The 22,800-nt window shown below is 36.0% G+C and overlaps 1 protein-coding gene across 1 annotated transcript; it reads right to left on the bottom strand.

Annotated features, from left to right (window-relative positions):
- Positions 1–16,276: 16,276 nt before the first annotated feature.
- On the bottom strand, positions 16,277–18,405 carry LOC5566598 (E3 ubiquitin-protein ligase TRIM37). Its single transcript, XM_001650945.2, has 3 exons — positions 17,459–18,405; positions 17,302–17,403; positions 16,277–16,914 (listed from the first exon to the last, which is right to left on the bottom strand). Exons 1-3 carry the CDS (start codon positions 18,262–18,264, stop codon positions 16,452–16,454), a joined length of 1,371 nt encoding a protein of 456 aa, XP_001650995.2. The 5' UTR covers positions 18,265–18,405; the 3' UTR covers positions 16,277–16,451.
- Positions 18,406–22,800: the final 4,395 nt, after the last annotated feature.

Raw genomic sequence — 22,800 nt, 5'->3', positions numbered from 1 at the left:
CGGCTGCGGTCGTTGATAAGGTAGCTACAACAGTAGGCATGTTAGCATTATCTTAACAACTGTGTGATATGATCGTATCGTAGCTTCTATGTGAACACTCATTTGGCCGTTATTTGCTATTACCTGCGACATGAGAGTTGCCAGGATTTCCATTATGGTGCAGTTAGGGGTTTTGGTGGAGGTTGCAAACGTCCTCAAAAGTTCATTCACGAATTTCACTCAAAAACGATGATTATAAACAGCTCTTCACATATCCTTCTCGCACGAAACGTTTCTTTTCACTTTTTTTTTCACAGTAAGATGAGTGGAATCTAAAACGCATCTTGATTCAAAGTGTAGGCTGAATGACGGGTTGGAAAATCCCTGGCTGGAAAAAAATTTGAATACTCGAGGGAATCCTCATGAACATCATGAGTTTACATGAGTTATCATTCAGATTTTTTTCAGTTATTCTCCTGGGTAATTTTCACTATTCAGTTTTCCATACATGCAGAATAATTTAAGGAGTTCTAAATAAATTATCAGGAATTCCACAGAGCATTTCCTTAAAATTAAAGATATGACATATTCCACATTTCATTCATTTCATCCACTTGGAAATTCCTTCAGGGATTGTTTCTTGGATACTATCAATGTTTTTTAGAAAACAAATATTTTTACAAACTTTATCTACCTTTTTTCATGTTGTTTCGTCTGGACATTACTCTTGTTAATTTTAGAAGACACTGACATAAACATTCCTCAAATACTATAAGGGATTGTTTCATTGATCTCTTTCCTTTGAGATTTCTTTTAGGATTCATAAAGAAATCTATCCAAAGATTTCTCCAAAAGTTCTTTTAAAATCTCTAAAAAATAGTTTTGAATCTCCGCCACAAATCCATCTGCATATCTTTTTTAAAAAAGCTTTTTTTGTTATGCCTATATCGGCTATGTGACTCAAACTTAAAGGGAGCCTACGCACTCTACACACTCCCTTTAGCTGCGTGATTCCAAGCAACAGCACCAAAATTTGGTAAATTTTTTAATTCATTTTTTTCTATTGAGCTGAAACTTTGCACAGTTTTCCAGTTCCATCTAAATCGTCATTTTCCGATATCAAATCTTCAAGTTGAGTCACAACTAACTTTTCAAAAGGGTGTATGTGAAAATGGTTCAAAAATATTCAAAAAGCTGCACAGCAAAAACGGTTCGTTCGATTGTTAGACAACTAAAGAAACAAAGTTAGACAACTAAATAAAGATTCCAAAAAAAAATACACACAGTAAATTTTTTTTTTTTTGCATGAAAAAACATAATTTTTGACACAAAAACTCAAATATCTCAAAACCCTATCGGAATACCAACGTAATTTTTTGAGAGAAAACGGTCCATTATATTAGCTATCTACCATAAAAATTTGGTGATGGTAAACCAATAAACAAAAAAGTTATGACATTTCAAACATGGCACAATTTTCACATTTAGTAGAAAAAAATTTTTTTTTTCGGTGTAAATTATTACGGGAACCGCAGTTTGTTGCTGATTTTATTGTTAAGGGCCTTCCGTGAATTAAACAAGTCGTTTTCATGTATTCATTAGTATTATGTATTCATTAGTATTATGTATATTATATGTATAAATATTATGTATATGTATAAATATTATATGTATATGTATATATGTATAAATTAAAATGAATTAACAGATTACACGAAAATATTTTTTTTTTTACCAGGATATTTTTTTTTAGAGTATGATCGATGAGTTTCTAAATGTTATATATAAACTTTAAAAGTTTTGGATTTGGGTATGCGTTATGAGATCATGAAAACATTTTATTAATACTTATTTATTTATTTATTGTTATTCATTTTTTTTACAATATCGAACACTTTTGCATCATTATCAGTACAGTTCGAGTATAGTTTTGCTTTAATTTTATTTTCTGACAATGGAATGAAATAGTGAAATTTGTGGGTTCCTTGGATCGTTTTCGCGTTATTATATTGCTCGCTGAGCTCTGATGCCGTTAATTCGTACTCTTCAGTAGTAGTAAAACAAAATGATAATTTTGTTAAATCTTCTTCTTTTCTGCGATTGGCCCAATCAAATAGTTCTTTTGCAGTTTTAATTGGATGCTCACGTTCTTTGGCTAAACTTGCTCTTGTGGCCATGCGCTTTATGGTTCCTCCAATAGCATCACAAGGACCTTTGCCATGTGACGTAGCAAAGAAATGCCATTCTGCATCAATTCCTTTACTTTGATTTAAATTGACATAGGCTCGAAAAATTCTTACGGTTTTTGTACTGCGATGCTGCTCCATCAGACATGAAATATATCTTTCTGATTTCTTTATCCTTATCAACGCGTAAAAAGTTAATCATTTTGGCAATGAACAAATTTACAGATACTGAGTCGTGTCTTAAATCTTCGGAAATTACAATAAAACTAAAATGTTCAATTTGCGTACTTCCATTGAAATAAATAACGAATGGATGAATTGTAGCTTGTTGTACGTTCCAGTGATGGGACTGCACTTCATCTTGCAATACAAAGCTATAGTTTTCAGAAAAATCACAAATGACTAAAAATTCACAATCTTGTAATGTATTTCTCGTATTTTTAAAAAGCGGGATTGCTCTGTTTTAATAGAGTCGTGAGGAATTAAACTTTCTAATTTCAAGCAAAAAAATGACACAAACTCATCTACAGGTTTTACAATAGTTTCTAGGTCACACCTATCCGTGGTCACCCATTGCTCAAATGATAACTGATCAATATAATTTTCTTCAAACTCAGCGAATAAAGTATTTTCCAATGATGAAGAATCTGGACAATCCGAACAAGATCGTAGATAGCAATTTGATGTTGTATTTTCATACAAAAGACTACCAGTTAACATTTTAATATTCTTTGATAAATTGATTCTTTTTAAACTATGTAAGATTAGGTTAATATTTTCGTGTGTTGTGCACACACAAACATTATGTGTTCCTGAATTGGATAGAAGCTTGCATTGCCTTGGACGAAGGCTTGCAAATGAGAAAAACCTACCTTAATATTTTCGTTAATTTCCTTGAAGCGTGTATACACTTCTTTCAAAGTAGTCATCATTAATCGTTTTTGGATTGCTTGACGCTTTCCATCTTTTTTTTACAGATACATAATCTTTTTGGCCAGACATAGCTCTACTTACTTCATCGTCTTCAAAATATTGAATTATTTTTTCTTTTGTCTCATCTGTTAATGAAGTACTCGACCTCGCATCCCAAGTAACACTTTTAGTTTTTTCATTTACTACAAGCTGTTGTTACCACCATATCTTTAAAACTCATTTTAGAGCTTATTAGTCTTAATAACCTTAATAAACCTTTGATAAAACTCCGTTAAGCCCGAAAAGGCCCACACTACAGGAGGTTGTTAAGACTATACCTTAAAACCGTTTCTAAACTTCTTAGTTTTGTATCGTATGAATACATTTACCCTTGTAGTATGCTATGAAACATTCATAAGAGCTATTGTTTAGCCTTATAGTCAAAGTAGCGGTATTAAATCTTTTACGGTATCCTAATACACGGAATAAAACCAATGTTAAGAGCTTATGATTGCACAAACATCAATCAATAAGTTGTTTATAAACCATAACCTTTTTTTTTTTAATTGAAACCATCATGATGTCTGCCGACTCATAATAATCGATTAAAACAATATTTTTTTGCGTGGCAGAAAATTTCCTTATGATCGCGTGAAATTCCTGCCAATAAAAATTTACTGGTGGAATGACATATTTTTTTTCGATTTACAGCAACGCGCCACAGTTACGACATTATTATTGGCTATCTAATATTTTACTCCATTCCATTTTCAGAATGATTTCATGCTCATCTTAATCATAAATTGAAATTTCCCACGCATATTGTAATTATCAATCCGAAACGGCGACAATAAAAATGGATTCCATCCAGTTAAATCTTGCTGGTCTTGTCTGGGATAGTTTAAGATCATTTGGTGATTATTCTGAACAATTTAATCATTCATAAGCGCTTTTGACCTTAAGAACCCGTGCAAAAAACCCTCACTGGCTAAAATATTCCTAAATCAGAATATTTGTTCTGCACTAATAGGTTTTTTGGGAGCCTTGATTTAAACTTAATGCACTCAGGAAAGCTAGTGCTGTCAAAAAGGTAAACAAATAGGAAGATTCAGTTTTGTGTTGCAATTAATTTTATTGAATTCGTGCCGTTATGTATCTAAATGTTTTATTGGACTGGATTGTTATAATGAAACCAGTCGTGCGTGATCGGTTGTACTGATGCAGAAAACGGTAAGTGAGAAGTGCCTGAAAATGAAAGCTTTTTTTCGTGTAGCTCAGCTGTTGTGTGCAGCGTAGTTGTCCCACTAGAACGGGAAGTTCAGGCAAGCATGGGAAAAATATGCTTTATGAGGTAGTCTGTTAATTTTTCGAGAGGAATATTTGTCATTTCTATGTTTGCGTTCTGATTAATCCGTAATTCACTACATGATTATCCTTATCAACATAATGATATTGATAACCACACGCAGATTGCTTTTCAATAACATGCATCAGACAGTTGAGATTTAAGAAGGCTTTAACATGACTTAGTGTAGCCTTAGAAGTTTCACCTATGCCTTGACAAGACAAACAAGATGAGGTTTTAAGTATAGGTTTTAATAGACACTACACAGCTCCTTCAAAATACAATTTATTATCAACAAGTGTGGCCAGCAAATAAGTTTTAACGGGAGCTCTTGTAGATATCTACAAAGCATTTTAAAGTGGGTTTTACCGAAAATAATGTTTGGTACTTTACAATGCTTTATTAAATCTGTTAGGAATGTATACATCTCTAATAAAACCTCCATAAATAACATCTAAGATCAAAAAGCACTGAAATTGTTACTTGGGATTTTTGGTTGCAAGACAGTTATTTTTGAATTGTTTTGCCTCTTTTGCTGTATTTCTATTGGTTTTGAACTCATCAATGGCGTCTTGAATAGACCACGAGCTTGGCAGCATCGACAAAATCAATAATTTTTCTTTCCTTGTCGTGGCTAGATTCGAGAACCTTTCCTTCATATTCATAATTACCTCATCGTAGTCTGTATTTTCCACATCCTCAGGTCCTAATTTGAAGAGGTTTCTTCGTACAGCTTCGTTGATTTCACGGTATTTTTTCTCGGGATAATTGACGTAACCCATCTTCGTCCATTTAATCGGAGTCACTTTTATTCCAGCTATCCCTTCGTTGAAGCGTTCGATGTTGACCTTCTGGATGCACTCATCTTCTGATTGATTTGTTGAAACAGATGTCGCTGATGGTACCGTGGCAAGACTATCTGCACTTGGTACTTCTGGTAACTCCTCAGTTGTTGTCGGTGCATCTAGTAATTCCTCAGTTGTTGTTGTTTTCGAACTTCCTGCAACCTGATCCACCGATGATGTACAGATTGCCCGTTTGTCAACGTTTAAACGGCAGGACGTACAAATGCGTAAATTTGTATTCAATGTAGACATTGGAGCATAACCAGCCGCTTTCAGTTTATCTATGGTGCTTTCGGTGAGATTTCGTAGCTCTTTCGAACACTTTTTTTCTGCAAACGGCCTGCAACAGTTGAGAAAGCGACTACTCATGTTGCTCGTTAGATTTTAATAAACAAAATCACTTTTAAGTTTTTACTGACTAGTTTGGTGTCGTTTGCTTGACTGAAGAAAAATTTTACAATTAAATCTTTTATAACCATAGTGGTAGTATATTTTTAGCTTTTTCGTGAGTATGTTCATTAGAGTGGTTCAAAAAATCGTTTTTGCTCCACACCGCTCATTCGATTCAAGTTCAAATTCTGAGTGTCCTCCCAAAATTTGAGCTCATTTGGATGAAAACTGAGACTGCACAAGCCCTTTAAAGTTTATATGGGAATTACTATGAGAAAAGCAAGCAATTCATTCAATTGGTCATAGTGCTTGCCCATGTGCTCTTGGGATTAAGAGCTACGTTGATACTGTGAGATACAGTAATCAGCTACAACTCTGCCGAAGACTGTCTTTAAATTGGACGCCCCAGTAATTAGTTATTGATTTTCGAATGAGTTGAAAAACTTTGGCTATAATTATTGGGCTGTTCTGCAGGCATCACTAGATATATGCAGTAAAACATAGTAGCCATGATTTGTGCGTGCTATCTTTCGCGCCATGTGCAGCAATGTTGCCTGTTCAGTAGTTAAATGAGCACTGCTGAAGAATTTGTGAATGGATATAAATCAATAACTAATTACTGAGGCGTCTGATTTGAATACGGTCTTCGGCAAAGTTGTAGCTGATGAATGTATCTCACACTATCAACGTAGCTCTTATCCCGAAGAGCACATGGGCAAACACTATGACCGATTGAATGGATTGGTTACTTTTCTCATAGTAATTCCCATATAAACCTTAAACGGCTTGTGCAGTCTCAATTTTTATCCAAATGAGCTCAAATTTTGGGAGGACACTCAGAATTTGATCTAGAATCGAATGAGCGGTGTGGAGCAAAAACGATTTTTTGAACCACTCTAATGTTCATGGTATGTACCTATCATGTTTTTGATGTTGTTGAAGTTACTTGCTTTCTCCCAAATATGATTAACAAAGTCTATTCTCTACCAAGGCGGGTCTATACCCAGGTGTAATCAGATTTTAACTTTGTGGAGAAAACCAGCGCCGAGAAAACCGACCTGCTTTACGTATACTAGATCGCCTGGGTATAGACCCGCCTTGTTCTCTACGAGGTAAACTTTTTGCAGGTAAACTAGTCGTATACCTGTATAGAAAACTTTTTTTGTAGCTTTTGTCTTCAATATTAGATTTCTTATAGGTTTCTTTTATCAAAAGGTTTCAACACTATTGAGAGAATTTTTCTTCAGTTACGTACAATAAAAAATATGACACTATCAAGACTTTAGATCACAACACTGGATCGCGTCTAACTTTCTAATAGATGCTATAATAGTTATGAATAATTAAATAAAATATCATGAAAACAACTTGTTAACCTCATGTGGTACCCTTAACAAAAAAATCAGCAACAAACTGCGGTCCTAAAAAAATTAACAATGAAAAAAAAAATTTCACTAAGTGTCAAATTTGTGAAATATTTGAAATGTCATAACTTTTTTGTTTATTGGCTTATCATCACCAAATTTTTATGGTAGATAGCTAATATAACGGACCGTTTTCCCTCAAAAAATTACGTTGGTATTCCGATAGGGTTTTGAGATATTTGAGTTTTTGTGACAAAAATGATGTTTTTTAATGCAAAAAAAAAATTTTTTTACTGTGTGTATTTTTTTTGGAATCTTTATTTAGTTGTCTAACTTTGTTTCTTTAGTTGTCTAACAATCGAACGAATTGTTTTTGCTGTGCAGCTTTTTGAATATTTTTGAACCATTTTCACATACACCCTTTTGAAAAGTTAGTCGTGACTCAACTTGAAGATTTGATATCGGAAAATGACGATTTAGATGGAACTGAAAAACTGTGCAAAGTTTCAGATATTTTTGAAATGGTCGATCAGAATCGACTTGCATGCCTCCGTGGAATCCCTCAGCTTTGAACTGCATTTCAGATATAGCCGTTACAAAATAATATAAAACAATCACCGGTCGATACCTTCTCTGCATATTTATCAATTGACACAAAAAACTAGAGGGTCATATTAAAATTTCTATACGGATTTCTTCAGAAACTCCTCAAAATGGCAAAAAAGCACTTGTTGGAATTCCTATGTACATAATAAAAACAATTTCTTTAGGAACTCTTCCAGGGATTCATCAATTTTCAATTCAATTCCAATTTCCAACAAAAACTTTGAGAATGGAGATGGAATCTGTGTGACATGTTTTAGATAAAATTTGCTATAATTCCTGTCGGGATTCAAAATATAACAACTGGACGAATACCTGGCTAGAGACTCCAGGGTAAATTTCAGGATTCTTTATTGAAGGACCCCTCGAAAGAGCCATTTTTTGTGAATTTTTAGTAGAGGTAATAAACTATAGAGGAAGAATGTCGCTGGCGTCGCTGCAGGAACATCTTTTGCTGGCGGAGATAGGCGAGGCTATAAACACAGACAAACAGACGTAACAAATCTCGATCAAAATCATAGTCACAAGGACATGTACGCCCAATGCTAAAATTAGTGTGTTTGGCCGACGGACCAACAGATGGCGGTAGTGTGTAAACGTCAAACGCGAACAATAACGATGTGAGCGCTGCGAGTGGTGGATTGGCCACCTACCATATTTTTGAATCGACCGTTAAAAAGGTGGTCGATGGACAATGATGAGAGTGTGACGTCTGTTTGTTTGTGCTATAAATGTCAACGCGAAAAAGTATGCAGTTTGACACTTATGTACACGGCATGTGTCTGAGTTAGAACAAGGGGAACAGCAGCGACATTCGTTACACAGATAAAGGACGTTGAAGCCCGATTGCAAAACTGTGTAAGATAATTAAAGGTCATTTTGAATGGCAACACAAGTAGCAACATCGTGATGGTGCTGTTATCGCTAAGTTCCCATGACGATGTCAGTGGTGAATATGAAATATTTCAAGATACTGATATTCACCACTGATTGACGCAATTCGTTGTGTGGCGGTGCTAGTGATTGCAAGAAGTTTCAAATTGTATATTTTCACAGGTTTTCAGTAAATTTTTGTTCTAGCATAAACATCTGTTATCTGTGTTAGTTCTCTGTAGTTTTCTATCTCTATTGAATTTTTGGATGAATTTTGAAGACGTCTAGAGAGTACTCTATGGAAAGTTCTTGGATGAAATTCTTGGAAAAAATCTCCAGTGAAATTCCAGACAATTGCTTGGAAAAATTCCTGCAGTAATCACTACTACAGTGCCTGGATTAATTCCTTGTATAATCCGAGAAATAATGCTGAGAACAATATTCAGGTGAAATTCCTCAAATCACAATCATATGAGGTAGTCTGCAAACTTCCTGTAGGAAACTCAGAAAGTATTTCAGGAGAAGTTCCTAGTATTAAAACTACTAAAGACAAATTACTAGAAGAATAACTGGATCAATGTAAAAGGAATGCTGGAATAATTTTTAATGTAGAAGGCCCAAGTAACATTAGTAACTGAACAACAGTTTATTCAGCTAAAATCTTCTTGAGAGTGATTTGTTCAACTCTTATTCCACAAAAATGTTTGTCGGGGAATGCTTGAAAGCAGAAATCGGAAGGCATTCCTTGGGAAATGTATCAACGGGATCAATATACAAAATGTTTATACTTATTCAATGAGTTTAAGGTTGCATTTCATTATGAGTTTCCTGAGAAAGTTTTCGGAAAGGGGATTTTGGGAGGGATCCTTTAATTTATAGCAAAATTTCAAAAGAACTATCGGGAGAAATTATATTTTAATAATATTTGAATATCTTAAGATATCTTAATATCTTAAAGGAATAAAAATTACTTAAGTAAACCCTGAATGAATTTTACATGAAATAAACGAAGACAATTTTTAATGTAATTACTAACAGCATAAATAGTTACAAAATGAGATTTCCAGTTGAAATTACTGAACGTTTCAAGAGGAAATTTCTTCAATAGTAATAAGATAAAAAATGTAGAAATCCTTTAATGTTTAAACAAAAGTTCTAACAGGACTCAGCAGATAATTTTTTGACTAGTCTTGAGAGAAGTTCTCGGTAGAGTTTAGGAACGAACTTGTAGAAGAATTCTTATAGGCATTCCTAAAAAGTACCATAAGTACAAACTGAGGGTTAACTACAGAGGAATATTCTATGGAAATTCCTGGAAGAAGCCTGTTCCTTTTAGAAACTCGACATCTTGTGTATGCTGTATCTTTTGAATCAGAAATGATCCACAAATAATCGAAAAGTGCACCATTAGCAAAAATGTTCCATTGAATAGTACATACCGGCAAAACGATACATTTTCTTATTAGGGTAATTCGCCGATTGTTGAACGATTGAAATGCTCGCTAATTGTTGAACACGTCATAATGAACACTCGAACTGTTCAACAATAGGCGTGTTGCGGGAGGCGTTGAATATCATTCTCGGACCGATTTTTAGCGTTAGCGTAGTTACGGTATACTTCGCAGATTGGATATTAACAATATTCAGGTTTTTTTCATTTGATAATCTTGTCTAGAATGCTTTCAAGAACAAGACTAGGGAATAAACATTGAGCCAATCTTAAACAAGAATACCAAAATCATGAATATTGCTATTCTCCCCAGACAACCAGGAGTCGCATCAAAGATCACGTAATAACTCGTTTATTCATACAAATCACTTCAAACCCGCAAAACACGGTAGATAAAATCGTCAGATTGATGACTTCCCTCGCATAAAACGCTTTTTTTCTGAGTTCATTTGTACATTTTGTTTCGTCCCGTACACTCGTACAAAGTAAGTCGAATCAATCCGTAGCAGCTGTCAAACTGACATTTGTTATCATATGTTAAGTCGCATAAGATCACAGGTTAGTTCGGTATAAAATTTATGCACTCGCATTGTATGCTATTATTCATCACATAATATATGCACGTATATCGCCTCCACTTTTGTACGTAGAAGGCCTTTTCGCGACATCTTATAAATGAAATGTTGCACGTGCAAAGCCTCCAGGTGATTTCATTATACGTACATTTTGGTTGTCTGGGTCGGCCACGCCCATCTTTACCGTAACTTGGGATTGGGGAAGGAAATGTTGAACTTAACAAGAGGGTTCCGACTCAGCGACACCCTCATAAGTGCTACGTAGTTGGGGGTTGGGAGGAGTATTAGGTCATCAGGATTCGCCTGAAAAGTTAGCGATGGATCCAGAGCATTTGTTGTTCAATTGTTTTTAATTTAATCTCTTGAATGCCGGCAATCAAAAGAGTAAAAATGTTTATTTAAAGAATAAATAATGTTGTTTCGCGTAAAAATAATCAATTACGCGTTCAACGGTATCAAAGATCTGCTTTTTACCTAGATCCCTCCAGGATCATCTAATAAATAATCGAAAAAAAAAATATTTACAAAGCACCGTTAGCTGCATAACATCCGACGTCTATGTAAGCATAAACGAAAACCGCAGGAACAGGTCACGCACTGGAGCAAAATCTGAAAACCCCGCTTCTACTATCCTTTTTTATTTTTTTTCATCGAAGATTGCAACTGGTAGTTGTAACGAAAATTATACTCACAGGTTCACAAACTGAATGCATTCCGTTATTTTCAACGTGGAACTGAACAACACATATAACGCGGAAGAGTAACAATTGGATGCCGGAAGAAGATTTCCACTCTTTTTCTCTTTTTAAAACTATTGAACCATTTTCACATTTTGTTACTTAAAACTTTTAGTTGATATCGTTGAAATATTATAATTGTTCCGGCCGATTTGCGATTGCATCAGCCGAATTGATATGATGCGTGGAGACCTGAGAGAGACTAGCGAAGAGGAAAAATATCAACGTCATATGCAGCCCAGATTCCCCTCTCACGAAACGTCAAATGCAGCCCACCGTTTTTATGGCTGAAAAAGTGAAAAGTATTGTGTTCAAAGTAAACTGTTATTAAAAACCTCAGTCAGCGGAGCAGTTTTTTCCAAAGTGTCTGATAAATATAAGCAGAAGATTAATTATTTCTAATGTCTACTACGTTTGCTGGCATGAAATTTCACTCAAACGGCTATTTATGGTTCGATGTGATGCAAACTCAATCATTTTTTGCTGAGAGGTTCATGTGAAAGTTTGAACGGCTTGCGCATAATTGGTATAAACACAAAGTGGAATAAGAAAAAAACCCAGCAATCACAGAAAAAGAAGACCGTCTTCGCGAGTCTCGTCTCAGGTGGAGACCAAAAACACAATCGTTCGCGGGCATGGCTTGCTACGATCCTTTTCTATCATCATTTATTCTTACAGCAGAAACACAACCCGTAAATTGTCTTTAATTTGCTAAGAAGGTAGATCAAACATTTATTAAAACAAATATCTCTTAAAAGTATATTAACTTACAATTTCGATGGCAAACAAGGGGAAGAAAATTCATTCCATTATGTGCGATAAACCTTCCTTAGCCGTGTGGTTAGAGTCCGCGGCTACAAAGCAAAGCCATGCTGAAGGTGTCTGGGTTCGACTCCCGATCGGTCCAGGATTTTTTCGTAAAGGAAATTTCCTTGACTTCCCTGGGCATAGAGTATAATCGTACCTGCCACACGATATACGAATGCGAAAATGGCAACTTTGGCAAAGGAAGCTCTCACTTAATAGCTGTGGAAGTGCTCATAAAAACACTAATCTGAGAAGCAGGCTCTGTTCCAATGAGGACGTTAATGCCAAGAAGAAGAAGAAGAAGATGTGCGATAAACACCTCCACACTGATAATACAATTCTATCTCTATTGACTGTTGGCTGTATAGAATAATAGGGTCCTAAAGCTCTGTCCCAATTTTAGTGCCAAACGCTTAAGTTTAGGCCAATAACACATGTTTACTCAATTTTCTAATGTTTTCCGTTGGTTTGAGCTCAAAAAACATTTTTTTAGATTTTGTCACACCCCTTGGCTTAAACTCAAACTTTGGGTGTATTTTGTTTTCCGTGTCCCATCCGAAATGTCAGATAGGAACAACCCCAGTGTTAAAACTAAAACCCCTGTGGTGTTTTTGTCGACTAAGCGAACGTCAAACATGATCTTAAGTGTCAAGGTTCATTTATGGACCCAATTTTTAAATTAAAGTTCAAACATGATATAGCCGTTATTTGAGCGGAAAAAATTGCTAAAGTAGTTGCAGTAAGGTGCTCTTTCGTGTTATTGAATAAAAACAAGATTTCATTAAAAATTTTAGGACCCAATTGGTTGGGAATGTTCAATGCAATAAGTATTCAAATTTAAAGTACGAAACTATCCAGCTTTTTAAAAGCGCTAATGGCTACGGCAAACAGACTCACTTTCTGGTAGGGATCAGTCGATTTGACGTTTAGCTTGGGTCATTTTATATAGAACGGGCCCAAGCCAAACTTCATATCAACTGATCCCTACCAGAAATCGAGCCTTTTTGCGGCAGCCATTAGCGCTCGTAAAAACCTGGATTCGTGACAAGGCGAAATATTTAATCGTTGAACAGTAGGCGAATTACTATGAAAATAACAAAATGTACCAATGAATAAATCTTTCATGCACCATCAATGAATAATCATGTTCCAATAAAATTTTAAATAAAATCTCGCGTAACATTACTAAAAGACCTATCTAACATTGAGAGGCTCTCTTTGTTTACTTTCTCTTTCATTAATAACTGAGTCACATTAATCTCTTCTGTTGCTTTTTTTTGTATGAAACGCTAGTCAAGGAAATTGACTTTCGATCTATAGTGAAAAACTTCCCAAAATCTTTAGTATTCCACTGTTATAATCAAAAGAGAACGAGAGAGGAGATAATCTCTCATTTGTACATAGGTCCTTTAGTAATGTTCCGCGAGAAATGTACTCATAGTTAATACACTTATGCTCAATAATTATACATGTATTGATCCACAAGCAGTGTTGACAGGCAACACTCAAATCTCAATGAATAAGCTCTCTCACGAGAGAAAACTTATTAGGAGTCTGCTTCAAAAATCTCATGCTGGAGTTTTTCGAGCAAAATCACTCAATCACGCTTAATCCATCAAAACCATCTACCATATCAACAAGAAAACATTGTAGTGTGTGAATAAATTGTTGAAATTCGAGACAATGAGTAAAACAGATGAGTCAACTCACCCATGATTTTTTGACAACCGAGGTGCGTGATTAACAATTCACACATAAAACATTTCTATCGTGAGTTATGAGAATTTGAATTTTACTCAACAATGCCATATGAAATCACAATTGCACCATAAAAGTCATAAGATTTTACCATAAATATTCATAAAAAGTCGACAATGTTCCATAAAAATAAAAACACTCCATAAATAACCCAAGAAACATTTTTGCTGAATAAGAGTTGAGCAAGTCACTCTCAAGCATAGTTCAGCCTAATAAACTATTATTCAGCTACAAATGTTACTTGGGAATATCATATCGTCCCCTTGATGCTACAACTAGATATCTCGAAATTTGAAAATTTAACTTCAATACGTCAAAACACTATTCTCAATAAGCGTGTGATTCAAAAATTTTTGTTACATAAGTTGAAGTATATTTTCCAATCATATTCTCTGCGTCACCTTGTAAAATGGTCATATTTTCAAAGTTGCACATCTCAAAATTTAAATTTTCCTGTTGTCTAGTTGTAGCATTAAGGGGACGACATGTTGAACCACCAAATTTGTCATTAGCAATATATAATTATCTAACTGCATTGGATGATCAAAAAAAACAACAGATTTTGATGATGGATGAACTAGAATTGTATAGAATTACGAAGTGCACACGTGATTACCAATGGCTTTTATGAGGTGAAGCGAGATTTATATTATAAAAAGGGTTACTTTTTTGCTGGACGTAATAAAATGGTGTTTCAGCAAATTTCACCATAAACATATACATCACTAGAGTGACCTACTATCAAAGGCTGGTGGAATATTATTGGAAGTTTCGAAACTGTACCGCTTGTGGATAGTAAAAGATACGACCAAAAAATATTGTTCTTGAAAATACGGATTTTCTAATGCGAGAAACTTTGTCTTTAACTTTGTCTTCAACTTTGTACAACAAATTTTCTTACGAGCTTACGATAATTTTTTTTAGTTTTTTCAACCAAAAGCATTTTTTAATTCTTATATTTTTATAACATAATAAGGATTGAAGGATGCTAAAAGATAAAGAATAAAAGAATAAAAGATTAATCTATTGAATATGCTACCGATATCCTTGGCGAAAACATTTTGGGTTGTATAACATATTTGCTGGTGGGATCTTCTCCAGAAGCCTGATTGTTTGGTGGGATCCGAAAATTGCATGATCTTGAGTGTTGATGACCTTACAATTCGTAGTCGTTACTCTGTGATTGACCAGATTTATCGAAGTTGCAAAAGCAATCAATAGATGAAGCTTGTGAGTAGCTTAGAATCTTCAATGTTCGAGAACTTCAAATTTTATAAAGTCAATAACGGCGATGTTGTTGCTTTTTTAGAGGGACTTCAAACCGAAGGCCATTGGCGAACTATTTATATTACGATGAATAAAACCATGAAGATAAAATTGTAGTATCTGCCGATTTTGCGCTAAGATTTGTTTCACAACATTTAACACATATAAAAAGAAAGGTTGAAACGAGATCACCATATTAATCATCCCACAGCGAGCAGCCACAATTAGTTTTCCAACTTTGTCATCAACTTGTGTAATGCCCAACAATAATACTCCAGCGACGCCAAAAAGGATGCGCACCCTTGCCCTCCTCTGGCTATGCCCAAAACTTGCGATAGTGGCAAACAAATCAAACATATTTGACCTCTCTAACAGCAGAATCATTGATTTTTACCAACAAACAATTTAAATCACAATTACTTTTTTGTTTTTCAATAGTTTTCCACAATTTTTCTCAAAAAAAAGGAAACTTTTCTATTTTTTAAATCTGTTTCGATTTTGATCATAGGTCATAGGAGTTTTTTTTTAGAGAACTTGTTAAAAAATGGTGCAAATATATCGAGAAACGAATGGTTAATGCGATTTGAATACCGTTTTGTCTCAAATTCCGAACAGACTCATATTCCGAACACTCGGTTTTTGTATGGCGATGAGGTTGAAATGTTTCGCTGAAATAAATCATCAAATCACCAGGCGATGGCAGTCAATTACAATTCAATTTAATCATCTTCCACCCTATTTTATACCTCGGGAGTAGTGATGATTCTCTAGTTTGAGACCAGTAGAATCAGCTCAGATATTTTTTTTTTGCAAAATTATTCTTTTGAATACGATTCATTCGTGCTGTTCGGAATTTGAATCAAGGTGTTCGGAATATGAGACAGAATCAACACACTGTTCGGCATTTGAATCAAAATGTTGTTCCATACTTTTACGTAAAAACAATACTAAAACTAATTAAATCAACATTATTATCGATACACCCACAGGGTAACAGTTAGGTTTCGCGAAGAAATTAAACTTTACACAAATATCTTCTAATTTATGCCGAACAGATTTGAAGTCACTGCTGGCCTTAAGTGTTCGGAATATGAGTCAAAACGGTATCTTTTTCTGGTAAAAAAGAAGCTGCTGCTAGAAAGGTTAAGGGATGACGTCATCATAGCCTACTACTATGCTTACAATATTTACGTTTACTAAAATATGATTGATTATTGATTCTTCTTATGCTGATCGACAATTATCGCACAATATGTATTAACAAAATTTCATACAATGCTAAAAAGTTAACGTCATCATAAATAGATATGCTTATAACCAACGGGTCACGTCCAGCGCGATCTTACAATGTGTATCTAGATTCATGAACTTTTTTGAATATCTTCCATGACTTCTTTGAGTCCACTGAGCTTCTTGATGCACCAGTCCTTGTGAGCACACTTAGCGTAATAGGTGCCCCACAGGCTCAACTTCATCTCTATGATCAACTCGTCGAGCATGGTATCCAGGAAGCCGCCCATCTCGGTAAAGTTGGAAAACTCCAGCACCGTGTTGTCTTCGCCCTTTTTCAAGTCCATACACCGGACCAAGGGTTCCCCTTCCCGCATCGGATAGCAGACTACTTTGATGTCATTTATGTCGTAGCCCTCGAGAATGCGAAGCGAAAGTTTGATTACGTCCTCGTCCGAATCGTGGTAGCCCTTGAGCTGAAGCATAAAACCGTCGAAGCTTTGCGGAACGGAGAATACCGTGCAGGACCGGAGGATTCGCTGCGAGAAGCAGGGCACGGAAAAACGCACTTCCAGTGGGGGCGGGGTTATCGGACTGAAAAGATTGAAGAATTGATGTGTAATGAGTGTAGCGTGTCGGTGACATTAGTGGATTAACTAAGCAATATACAATCATAACATAATAACGAAAAGCCTCAACAGAGATCTTTTGGCTTCAATAGTGATCGCATTTGAAGTGCTACCCCAGTTAGTTTGAAAATTTTACCAATATTAATATAGTTACTTTTGGCATGATATATTAGCTTGAACTATCGCCCTAGTTCAAACAGTTTAAGAAACACTGGCGTAGATGATGTACGTCTCACATCAGTGAATAGAATGGAGTTTAAAGAATGGAGTTGAATTGGTCCACAATAATCAATTAACAAGCCTACGACCATGGGTAACAATTAAACCTATATATGATGCTCTACACACTTACTTCGTAAATTTTATATCTTGAGGTTGCTCCACAGGAAACGGCTCGTAGTGCATTTTTTTAATGGCTTGGATCATCTGATAGGTTTTTACCAATACATCGGGACTGCAATAAAGTTTTTCATCAAAATCTTTGTTAATGCAGCTTCCATTTATATTACCTAGTTTGCTCATTAGCCAACTCGAAAGACTGCTGGATGATCGACTCCACTTCTTCCTGTTGTCGTTTTGTTGCTTCCTTCACCGGTGCTATTTCCTTTTGTATCCTTTCATCTTTGTCTTCGTGGATCTTTTCGATGATAGCGTCAACCGCAAAGTTCATCTCGTTAACGACTGCGTCACAGGACCGGTGCATATCGTTTTCACGTGTCAATAGTCGAGCGTTCACCTTATTCAACACAGCCAGCCGGTTGACCAAGAAGTTGTTCTCCCTCAGGATCGCAATTTTCAGCTTTTCTCGAGCGTCGTCCAATTCTAGCACCTGATCAATATGCCCGCGGTGCCGATCCACCAAGACACATTTTACGCAGATACACTTATGGCACTCCTGGCAGAACAATATCAGTTCTTTGTTATGTTTTTCACAGAAAACAACGGGTTTTCTTAGTTGCAGAATCAATTCTTCCATACTATTGTTGAGGCTGTCGATCATCTCGCGTACCTCCTGGTAGACGCGACAATAGGTGAATTGATTCATGGTGACCTTCGCCTGGCAGCATGGGCAACGTTTCACGTTTGATACGGTGGAAGGCCGCGGGCCTCCGGTGTTGAACCACTGATCTATGCAGGTGGCACAGAACAAGTTGGAGCACTGGGGACAATGGATGGGGTGTTCCACGCTTATTGCATTATGGCAGATGGCACATGCAAACAGCTCATCAGTATTGATTTTATCGTCTAGCCAATGTTTAGCAATTTCCTTGGTCTGTTCCATCGACGGAATGCGCAGAAATTCACCCATGGACATCGATTAAAATGTTGGCTCTTATTTATAAGTTTTACACAATTGCTTAATTCTATAATCGTCACGAGAAACTGTAGTTAACGATCCACGTTACACACTGCAATGATCTAGCACAAATGGTGACTCATAATGGCTTTATGAATACTTTCGATGATCAATAGCCCTTTTGAATTGTATTGTATAAACAAATGGGAAGTGTTAGTGAACTAGCATTGTGATCCAACGGCATCTTCAAATATAGATATCTTCAGAAAAAAGGATACATTCCAAACGGCTTCTACTATTAACATATGGCCAAATTGAAGAATCTCATAGACTTATCTCGTTTTATTTTTGTTAAACTCGGGCGCTATATGACACGACGGAACGGAAGTTATTTGCATTTTTTACATTAATATAATTTGTAACAATCTTAAAACGGTCTTAGTTTGATTAACTGAAGTACTCGCGGGAGTATAATTATACATCAGGGAAAAAAAAGATTTTTGGATTGTCTGTAGTATACTTCTTAGGATGGTCCATAATGATTGAACTACAAAAAGCTTAAGTTAAAATTCCCAAATTTAATGATTTTTGACCACCTACTGCTACCGTTACAGCTCGAGCAGAATCCGTCAGCTCTAAGAGGGAGCTTAATGTGTTTGAAGTTTGAATGGAGAAAATCGACCAAATATTTTTAAAAATATATTCTAACTACATTTTTGGCCATAGGGTGCGTTGTAGTAAATGAAATACTTTCATTAATAACTTTTGTAAAGTCTCGTAGCAGATATGCTATTAATGCACCAAAGTAACAACATTAATTTAAAAAATTTCTTCAAGATTTTTATAAGTTCAAATGATAAAACTCAGGAATGAATCGATTTATTCTGCAAAACCCGATGAAAATCTCGTAAAGCTAACCTAACGCACGCTTCAGTCGGTTTTTAAGAATATTTTTGAAGATTTTCTTAAATGTTGATGCTCTTCTCATCGAAAGCTGGTCTTCGTTTATTGATCTTACAATAATCTTTTTCAAAAATACAGTGGGATTCCGTTTTTGACAATAAAGCCTAAATTTTTGGTTGCCTAAAAAGAAACCATGTCAAAAAAGGAACCCATTTTTTAAATTTTGAGAATATCATTAGGATGGTGTACATCATCATTATGGAACCAAATGATGGTCAGACTTTGAAACTGTCCAATTCGAAGCAGATTTTTTTAGGGTAGTACTATGCTAAAAATCTATAGACCCATCATGTTAACTGTGACAAACGTTTTATTAAGTGCGCATCGTGCCTTCGTGCTGTGCGTACACGAATTCTCTCTGCTCGTGGAAGTTTTTCTTTAAAAACTACCTAAAGCAACAAAACAGTACTTTCCAGTGCTAAAATTAAAAAAAGTACTTTTCAGTGCTACTAAAACAGTACTTTTCAGTGCTATTTTTTCTACTATTGATCCTTGTTTGGACCCGTGCCTTCGATTTTTCGTTGGACCCATTGGCGAAAGCTAGCGGTGGTAATCCTTCTTGGACACCGTCTTGGGAAAAAAACCTCTTAGGAGGTCACGTCTTCTATCGTTTTTTCGCTAAACATGGTTGCAACTACAAACAAAAGGAAGGGTGGATCTCTGAATTCACAACTTTCTTCCAAAAAAGTTGGATTAAAAACTGTCACTAAACGTGGCAAGAATGGAAGAAAGGACGTTTCCCCGGAATGCGAACTTTCTTCCAAGGGTGAAATGAATAATTGTATCGAAATGAGCAATCAGTTCAGTAGACACCAAATCGAAGCAGCCTCTTGTCCAGGCTCTTTGATTCAAGTGAGGAAGCAAAGAGTGCCGCCTATCGTGGTCAGTTGTTCCGAATTTGCGGGATTTAGGCAGGAGATCTTGAACTCCATTAGGGGAATCAAGGTTTCCTTCCGAATCGCAAAGAAAGGAGACTGTCGCGTTTTGCCGGAAACTCTTAAAGATCGCGAACTTCTTCTCAAACATCTTGAAGAGAAGAAGCACAATTTTTTTACTTATGACGACAAAACTGAACGTTTGTTCAAAGTCGTCTTGAAAGATCTCTCAAGTGACTATAAGTCACCTGAAGAGATCAAAAATGGAATAAATGATTTACCGTTTTGACTCATATTCCGAACACTTAAGGCCAACAGTGACTTCAAATGCATCTGATTGGCATAAATTGGCTGATATTTGTGTAATTTTTCATTGCTTCGCAAAGTCTAACTGTTAGCTGTTGGGTGTACCAATAATAATGTTGATTTAATTAGTTTTAGTATTGTTTTTACGTGAAAGTGTGGAACAACATTTTGATTCAAATGCCGAACACTGTGTTTATTCTGTCTCATATTTCGAACACCTTGATTCAAATTCCGAACAGCACGAATAAATCGGAACCAAATGAATAATTTCGCAAATAAATTTATCTGAGCTTGTTCTACTGGTCTCAAACTCGAGAGTCATCACTACTCCCGCGGTAAAAATTACATTGGAAACGTTAAAATTGAATTGCAATTGACTACCATTTCCTTGTTATTTGGTGACATATTTCAGCGAAACATTTCAACCAAATCGCCATACAAAAACCGAGTGTTCGGAATATGAGTCTGTTCGGAATTTGAGACAAAACGGTACTAGGATTTTCCCCAGTCCAAGTAATCATTATGAAAAAGAGAACCTAATCTGGCATTGTTCGGAGAGGGCTTACTCAAGAATATTATTTAGTTCACTTTAACAAACAAGCAGTGTTGTTCAGACTCATTTCCCCGAAAATAACATTTTCCGAACTACGAAGCCACGAACTACTACAGCCATGTTCTATCCTCCTAAGATAGAAAAGTAGATGGTTAAGCTTGAGTACTGCACACAAAATCGATCAATTTTGGTCCCGGAGAGCCACAATTCAAGTTTCGGTGAAATGAAATGAGTGAGTGAGTGAGTGCGAATCATTTCACCGAAACTTGAATTGCGGCCCACCGAGATCGAAACTGTCGTATCCCGTGTGCAACACTCAAGCCCAACCACCTCCCCCTCCATCTCAGGAATACAACGCACAGTTATAACAGTTCATGGCTTCACAATTCGAATTTCGGGGAAATGAGTCTGGTCAACACTGCAAACAAGAACTAAATAATATCAAAGCTTTAGAAAAAGCAAAACTTATGTTCGATGTCCGTGTGACGTAGGAACATTTCCAGAAACCTGGAGGAAATTACCAGAACCCCACTCAGTGCCATCGGTGCCAAAAGTGGGGTCATGGTACAAAAAATTGTCGCATGGATGCTAAATGCATGATTTGCGGAGGTTCTTCTCGCGCTAAGGACGTCTGTCCAGTGAAGGAAGACACCACCAAGTTCATATGCTCTAATTGCGGGGCGAATCATAAGTCCAAATTTTGGAATTGCCCTTCACGCAAGAGAGTCATTGAGGCTCGTGCCAGGCAGATGAAAGATAATATCCGTTACGATAACGGTCGTTTCCGGAATTTGCCTGGTAGAGTATCGAACAATGCTCATTTTTCAGTTAACGATCGCTTGATCATGAATCATACTCATCAGGAAGATCATAACCATGCTCATTCACAAACTAATTTTAATCCGTCGGGTATCCGTTCGAATTTTTCATTTTCGAATGTATCTACCCACGGAAAATCCTTTACCGATATCGTACACGGGTAGAAATCAGAATCCAAAAACAAGATTATGACTCATGATATCATGATTCCAGCGTGTTTTCGTCTTATGAAAATACACCATGATTTGGACTCATGATATCATGAGTCAGATTGCCGTAACGCAACACACGCGTTAGGTTTTTGTAGCTGATTGCTCGGAATCATGATTCAAATGCCAAAAATGCTGAGTCGCGCATCCGTTTATGATCGACACAATAAAAAAAAGGTAAAAATAGCCTACATTGAGATTCGAGCCAAGAACCTTCCGATTGTAAACCACGTACTAACCACTCAACCACATCGTCATCTTGAATTTAGAGTGATCGATACGTATGAGATGAAACAAAGTGCGCCGCGTAGTGTTTTCACACTGGATGTTACGCTTATGAGGAATCATGATTATGACTCCAGGAACCATGATTTGTGATCCTGATATTATGACCTAACCAATTTATGAATTTCATGATTTGTAAATCATGGTGTGGGGATCAGATTTTTATCCGTGTAGCAGGATTCTACTTGTTTCAAATCAAATGGAAAAAACCCTACCGCCACAGGTTACATCTACTCATCTTCTTCGTCTACCGAAAATTCTAATGGGAAATCATCAGATAATATACCCACTTCAAGTGATATGTCTGCCTCTGATTTTAATTTTCTAACTGAACAATTGAATCTAATGATTGATGCAATGTTCAAAGCCACCACTATGCACTATGGGCGGTTTCCATACAGACTGGCGGCCAAAAATATTTTTTCCATCTCATGTCGTATTCATGAGTTTTGTGATACAAATTTGATGTTTAATTTTTAAAAACAAGTTTTCGAGTCTAACTTTTGAATGGGGCCTAGCGAAATAATAAGTTGTGTTACTAATG

Source organism: Aedes aegypti, chromosome 3 (assembly GCF_002204515.2).
Source record: "Aedes aegypti strain LVP_AGWG chromosome 3, AaegL5.0 Primary Assembly, whole genome shotgun sequence".
Classification (NCBI taxonomy): domain Eukaryota; kingdom Metazoa; phylum Arthropoda; class Insecta; order Diptera; family Culicidae; genus Aedes; species Aedes aegypti.
This window is presented reverse-complemented; position numbering and strand designations above follow the sequence as displayed.